Source organism: Lotus japonicus, chromosome 5 (assembly GCF_012489685.1).
Source record: "Lotus japonicus ecotype B-129 chromosome 5, LjGifu_v1.2".
Classification (NCBI taxonomy): Eukaryota; Viridiplantae; Streptophyta; class Magnoliopsida; order Fabales; family Fabaceae; genus Lotus; species Lotus japonicus.
Window position 1 is genome coordinate 10,996,910 of NC_080045.1, and position 6,465 is coordinate 11,003,374.

Sequence of the window (6,465 nt, forward strand, 5' to 3'; positions counted from 1 at the left end):
TCTGGGAAAAAAAACTTGTGTGAGTAGCTTCTGAGTGACATAATTGATTCTAATGAGAGAGAAATTCATCCAAGCATAGTAGCATACTATAAAGAGAGTGTTGAAAAGAGTGTATTTTGCAGCATTTCTCTTTAGTTTATTATCCCATCCCTACATTAATCTTATACATCCTTAATAAGAAACAAAGAAAAAGAAGAAAATAAGTGAGTGTCTCAATTAATCATTGTGCAATCACGCCTGATTTCACCCTGATTTCCCGTTTTGATCCCGGTCCGTCCAAGCTTGGTCATAGCATTTACAAAAGATGTTTCAAAGGCTGTGTTGTTGGATGCAAATAAGTTCACCAGGTTTCTTGAACTCTTATGAGTAAACAAAGATTGATCAGAAGAAAGGAGTCCTCTTCCTTGCTGAAGATTCTTGTAGTACTGATTATCAAATGTTCTAGGGGTTATTGGGTCCATGTCAATGGAAATTCTGGGGTCCACATTTTTGGGGCACACTTGCTGGAGCTGTTTTGCATATGCAAGATTAAGTGATGGATCAATTCTTTTGCTGCTTTTGAAGTTGTAAATTCTTTTGGAGAACTGGCTGCAATGAGAAAACCCAATGGTATGTGCACCTGCCAAAAAAATTCAATTCATATTAGAATTTGAGATTAACTTTTATGTCAGTGTAAAACAATTTTACACTTTCAATCTTAGATATCAAAGACGTATGAAAAACAGTTTTTTTTTCCTAAACTTAATTTGCAGATCTGTCACATTTATAAAATCTTCTGATTGGTTGACAATGTAAAAAAACTTTAGACTGTGAGTGCCTACCTTTTTCTGTTAGAATTTTTTTACATTGAAAGTTATAATGTCACACACACATATATAGGCGATCACTGAGTGAGCCTGAGACTCTGAGGAAGCTAAAAAGATTTTTCATTTGGCTTATTATGAATGAAATACCTGATAGAGCAACTAGATCTGTAAGGGTGAGGCCATTTGAAGCAAACATTTTGGTCATCTGTGCTAGTTTGAATTCAGGATGAGGTACATGGTTTCTGACACTGGCTTTTGTAGAGATTCTCCCATCTAGCCTTCCCAATTCTACTGCATAAGAGGGTCCTCCAGTCTGAAAGCAAGTAAATGTTAATTTGGCTCAGATAAATTGAACAAGGAGTCACTATATTCTTGACAGAACTAAGGTAAAATAATCTCATCAAGAGAAATATAATTTTCTATAGCCTATTTTAAATTAAATGGATGCAGGGCCTCCAATCTCCTAGATATGCTGTATTTGCTAGAAGTGGGTGTTTGTTTCCATTACTAGTTTACTAGGATCGAACTTATTTGATAAGGGATCAAATTTTATAATTTGGCATACAAGATATGTTCTACTTAGTGCATATCTGGAAATTCTTTTAAAATTGATTCAATAGTCAAAATTAATTATGGGAAAAAAACTTCTATGAGTAGCTTCTGGGGTTAGAATTGATCATTATTATGAGCAAACAAAAGCGCTGATCCAAACATGCTATTTTCTCAATTGCAAAGGGTATTGGTTATGAACCAATGCTAAGAGGAAACAGAAGTTCATCCAAACTTGCTATTATTTTCTTTCTTTATTGCAAAGGGTATTGGCTATTTACCAATACTATGACATCTCTAGTTGCCAATGCCAATATGTCAGCACATGAAACCTTATTCTGGCAGCCAGGTACACTATCAACTGCAGCCTTGGCTTTGATCACAGTGTCAAACCCATCACCAGCTAGTGAAAGATCAGTGGGATTATCCTTCTCTGCAGTGTTGTTTCTTGAAGCTAGCATCACAGAAGCATCACATCCCTGTCCACACAATGTACAAATACATTAGAATTTTATAGCAGCTATTGCCAGATTACTGCAAGCATGAAAAATAAAAATTGTAAAAACTATGATGACCCGAACAAAACAATCATGGAAGAAGAGCCTAAGAGTAGCAGGTGCTGTCACAAATGTCTGCTGAAATTTCATCTCAACCGCATTCCGGACGATTGATTCGACATTTGGGCATGTGTCTCTATAATGATCAACATGAAGTTTTGCTTGACAACTAGCTAAGAACTGCAGAAGAAACAGACTAGCAAGGAAATTGAGGAGGTTCTGGGAACTCATTTTTTGGTTTTTGCTGGTTCTAGTGTGTGAAGGATATTAGGCATGGTTTGGTATTTGGTAATGGCATTCTTAAATAGTGAAATTGAAAATGAATATGAAATGTCCCTCTTATTGTGAAGAATCCTAGTGGGTTACAAATTTGAAGGAAAGAGAACAAGAACTAGAAACCAAGAAGAAGTGCTTTTGTGGACTTTGAGAATATCTGACTAAGCACTCACTATAATGCTCACATTAATTTGTGTGAAAAAGGTTGCAGTGGAAGCTCTTGGAGTGGTGATGCAAGTTCTTTATTGGAAAGTGCATCTTAAACCTAGAACAGAAAGTTAATCTGGTCCCACACATAGTGTAGCTTCTTTCTATATTTTACTTTCTTTTAGTTGGTAATGGTGTTGGGGAGATAGTGGATTCAAAACTGGAGAATCTGTAACAATGAACCAACACCAAAGATCAATAAGAAAAACATTAAGCAACTTGATTTTTTTTTTGATACATCGGAAAAGAAAAATTGAAATTAAGCAACTTGATTTATGAATCACATCTCTTTTATAGTTATATTATCTTTACATCACTTATTCTTAACCAATGAAATACTTTATATTTACACTTTGATTCTAAATAGTTGGATTCATGCACGATGTGCGATCGTAGCTGTATATACACAAACCTCAACTAATTAACACATCAAATGTTGCAATTTGGCAAATGTTTTAGGTCAGTTTAATATTGTTTTTTGTCCTGGCACAGGGCATATGGTAGCCACTTCGAATGCTACATTTGGGAATTTACAGCACGGGTAATTCTTATATAAAATACTCAAAATGAATGGAAGAATGACACGCTGCACTTTGCCATGTGATCTCCACTCTCTTATTGCCAAACTTATTGAATAAATATATAACAACTTATCATTCGTTAAAAGAGTGAAAATCATCTTCTTCTTCTTTTTTACTGTTGAGTTAAAATCTTCACGTGATTATATTTGTTATGAGTAAAGGTGAGGAAGACATACTTAAGAGTGATCAAGCAATTAGGAAGGAAAGCGTTTTAGATGAGGACTTTTTTAGTTTGGATTTTACGATTGGTTGTTGTTTACTTTGATGTGTTGTAGTGTGATGACACTTTTAGTGCATGATTGAATTATAAAGCATGATATTGTTGTTGCTGCCATGTGTTTAAATTCTCCATTTACTGTGATATTACTTGTCTGTTGACTATATATCGACTATGAAAGCGGAGGGTTTTACGAGCGCCGGCTAAAGGAGATTCTGAGGATACTTTGAAATTGTTATTGTTTTGAAAAGAGAGGTATTCTCAAGAGAAATTACGAAGGGGTGAGGACTTCATTTAAAATTTGTCAAAGTTGCTGAAAGAGAATAAACATATTTTTTATTTATTTATATTAAATGAAAGAAATTAAAGTGTACACATATTTTGTAAATTAAAAGGGAGTTTGCAATGCGAGACTTTTAAAGAATGAAAAGAGTTTTAAAAGGGTTTATGTTAATCAATGGGTTTTGAGAAAAGAAAAATGAAACTAGAAGAGACTTGGTCACTCGGAGCGGACTGCAACTGTTGTGGTGTAAAGCTTGGTCACATGGAGTGGAGTGCTGCCGTTGGTGATGTGGAAACCGAACCCAGAGTCGTGATTTTGGTGTGATTATTTTTAGTCATAAACCCAGACTCTAGAGAGGGTGCTTCCATTTGTTTGGCTAACCATGAATTCATATCATGCATGCATACATTTTTACAGGATGCTGGACTGGTCATGCTAGAGGACAATGGGGTGGTTGTGCCTTTAACTATTGATGACCGAGTAGTTATCAACTAGGTGACATTCACTAGTCAGAGGTCGACGATAGAGCACTTATCAGAATGACTGAGTGTTGTCCCGTCTCAATCATGTGTTGGAGTTATATCCAAATCTTGTTGAACATTTGATTGCACGAGCATGACATGCGTATAGAGTAACTTGTAGATTATTGACTAAGGATGGTGAATGTATATGCTTATATGATTTATGATGAGCTGTGATAAAATGATTACATATGATTGTGATAACATGATAATATGTCATCTGATGAGATCTAGTTGCCTGTTTGGAATGTTTAGTTTTATGTTTGATCTTGTGTTGCTTATTGTCCTATGATGAACTGCCCTCGCATTTCCTTCTCTGTGGATGTATCTTGGGTGTCTCCACCAGATCATGACGAGTCCAGAAGCGGAGACTAGGAACATGACGTATCTTGCCCCTGGATGGTATAGATGGATCAAGGCGACTGAGCGGACGTATATTGAATCAAAGGATCTAGCATGGACCTCCGCTTCTTTAGGTTGATCCCAAGGGTGGAGGCTGTTAAGTTCAAACGTGTTACAACGTGTTTCAATCTAATTTTGATCCTAACAATTTTTATAAATACTTTTCTCTACTAAAATCTAATTCCAGATGTTAATGACATTTTTCAGGAAATATATATTATAAGGTCACATGCTTCAACGTATATGTCTAAGCCTTATAAGGAAAAAGAAGGTTACGCAAGATATGACCGCATCGTCCAATAAACGAGGAAGACACTTATGCTGTATCGTTTCATGCCACGTCATACCTCAGAATTTCAGAAGAAGCCTTTGAGCGGGAAAGTCAAAATTGTATCTCAACTATTTGCCCCATGCTTTAGTCAGAAGGAAACTAATCCGGTCACGTGCAAACTGATTTACCTTTTAAGAGAGAAGTCTCGATGACCAATGAAAAGGAAAAAGGACAACACGTCAACATCACTTTTCCAAAATGTCTCTCTTCTGCAAAGTAGCCCAAAGCTATCACCACCTACTAGCTGACAAAGTACACCTTTTTGGCTAAAGGATAGCTTTGAACAGCAGCATGCATTTAATGAAGCTATCAACCGGAGATTTGAATCAACGGTTGGATGACACTCACAACGGCTACAAACAACGGCCAGATTTTGTGTCTCAACGGCTACACAACTAGCAAGATCATATATAAAGGACATATCTGAAGATTGAAGAAGAGGAGTGACGAGAAAAATTTATTGCAAGAAAAGAAAGAACTCGGAGCAATTACTCCAAACATTCTTCAAAGCATTAAAAGCTCACAGCAGATTTCCTAAGAGTCAAATCCGATCTCATACCTCTGCTAAATCAAGAGAGAATACCAAACCTTAAAAGAGTCAAACCTCTTCTCTTACTTCTCTCTTAGATTCTGAACTCTTGTGTGTTCCAACGTCCTTTCAGAACCCAAAACACTTGAGAGTTCCAGTGCCATAAATTGTCTACACCAACTCTTTTGAGAAGAGATTTCTTGTAGAGCCAAACAATCTTGTTGATTGTAGGAGGAGTCCTGTACAATACTTGGAGAAGTCCGTGATAATACTAGGAGGAGTCCTGTACAATACTTGGAGAAGTCCGTGATAATACTTGGAGAAGTCCTGTCTAATACTTGTATTGGAGAAGTCCTTGATACTTGCTAGTGAAAATCTTGGTGGTGGCCAAGTACTGGACGTAGCCCAATCGTTTAGGGTGAACCAGTATAAATTCCTGTGTGCTGATCGTTCTGCTTTATTTACTTACTTCCGCTGCACTAAACGGTTTTTGAAAAGTCACCAGAACAGTTTTCTTAAGAACTTATCTTCTTTTCATAAACCATAGTTTTAACAAGTAATTTTTAAGAACACAATTCAAACCCCCCTTTCTTGTGTTACTTATTTACATATCAATTGGCATCAGAGCTTAGGCTCTAGAACTAACATCTTAACAGGTGTAGAGTAAAGATCCATGGCAGAAGATCAAGCTATCGCTACGGGCTCATCCACCAACAAGCCTCCTTTCTTTGATGGAACCGAATATCCCTACTGGAAGACGCACATGCAACTTTTCATAGAATCCTCAAGCTACAAGTTGTGGGATATCATTGAAAATGGCAACATCGTCTATAAAGATGACGCTGGTGAACCCATCAAGAAAGATCAGCTGACAGAAGCTCAACGCAAAGACTATCAACTCAATTCAAAGGCAAAACTATTTCTCTTATGTGCCTTAAGCAAAGCTCAGCTGGACAAAGTTGATGGACTCGCAACTGCCAAAGAAGTATGGGAAGCTCTAGGGCTTGCCTATGAAGGTACAGCAAATGTACGTCAAGCCAAAGTAAGTTTACTAGTGGCTGAATATGAAACCTTCAAAATGAAGGAAAATGAAACCATTGATGAAATGTTCGCAAGATTTCAAACCATTATCAATGGTCTTCGAAATCTCGATCGCACATACGCACACATTGATCAAATCACGAAAATACTGAGGTGCCTTCCTAA

The 6,465-nt window shown here is 36.8% G+C and overlaps 1 protein-coding gene across 1 annotated transcript; it reads right to left on the bottom strand.

Annotated features, from left to right (window-relative positions):
* Window positions 1-64: 64 nt before the first annotated feature.
* LOC130718185 (peroxidase 45-like) lies at window positions 65-2,281 on the bottom strand. Its single transcript, XM_057568702.1, has 4 exons — window positions 1,931-2,281; window positions 1,637-1,834; window positions 954-1,119; window positions 65-619 (listed from the first exon to the last, which is right to left on the bottom strand). Exons 1-4 carry the CDS (start codon window positions 2,141-2,143, stop codon window positions 213-215), a joined length of 984 nt encoding a protein of 327 aa, XP_057424685.1. The 5' UTR covers window positions 2,144-2,281; the 3' UTR covers window positions 65-212.
* Between the last annotated feature and the right edge of the window lie 4,184 nt (window positions 2,282-6,465).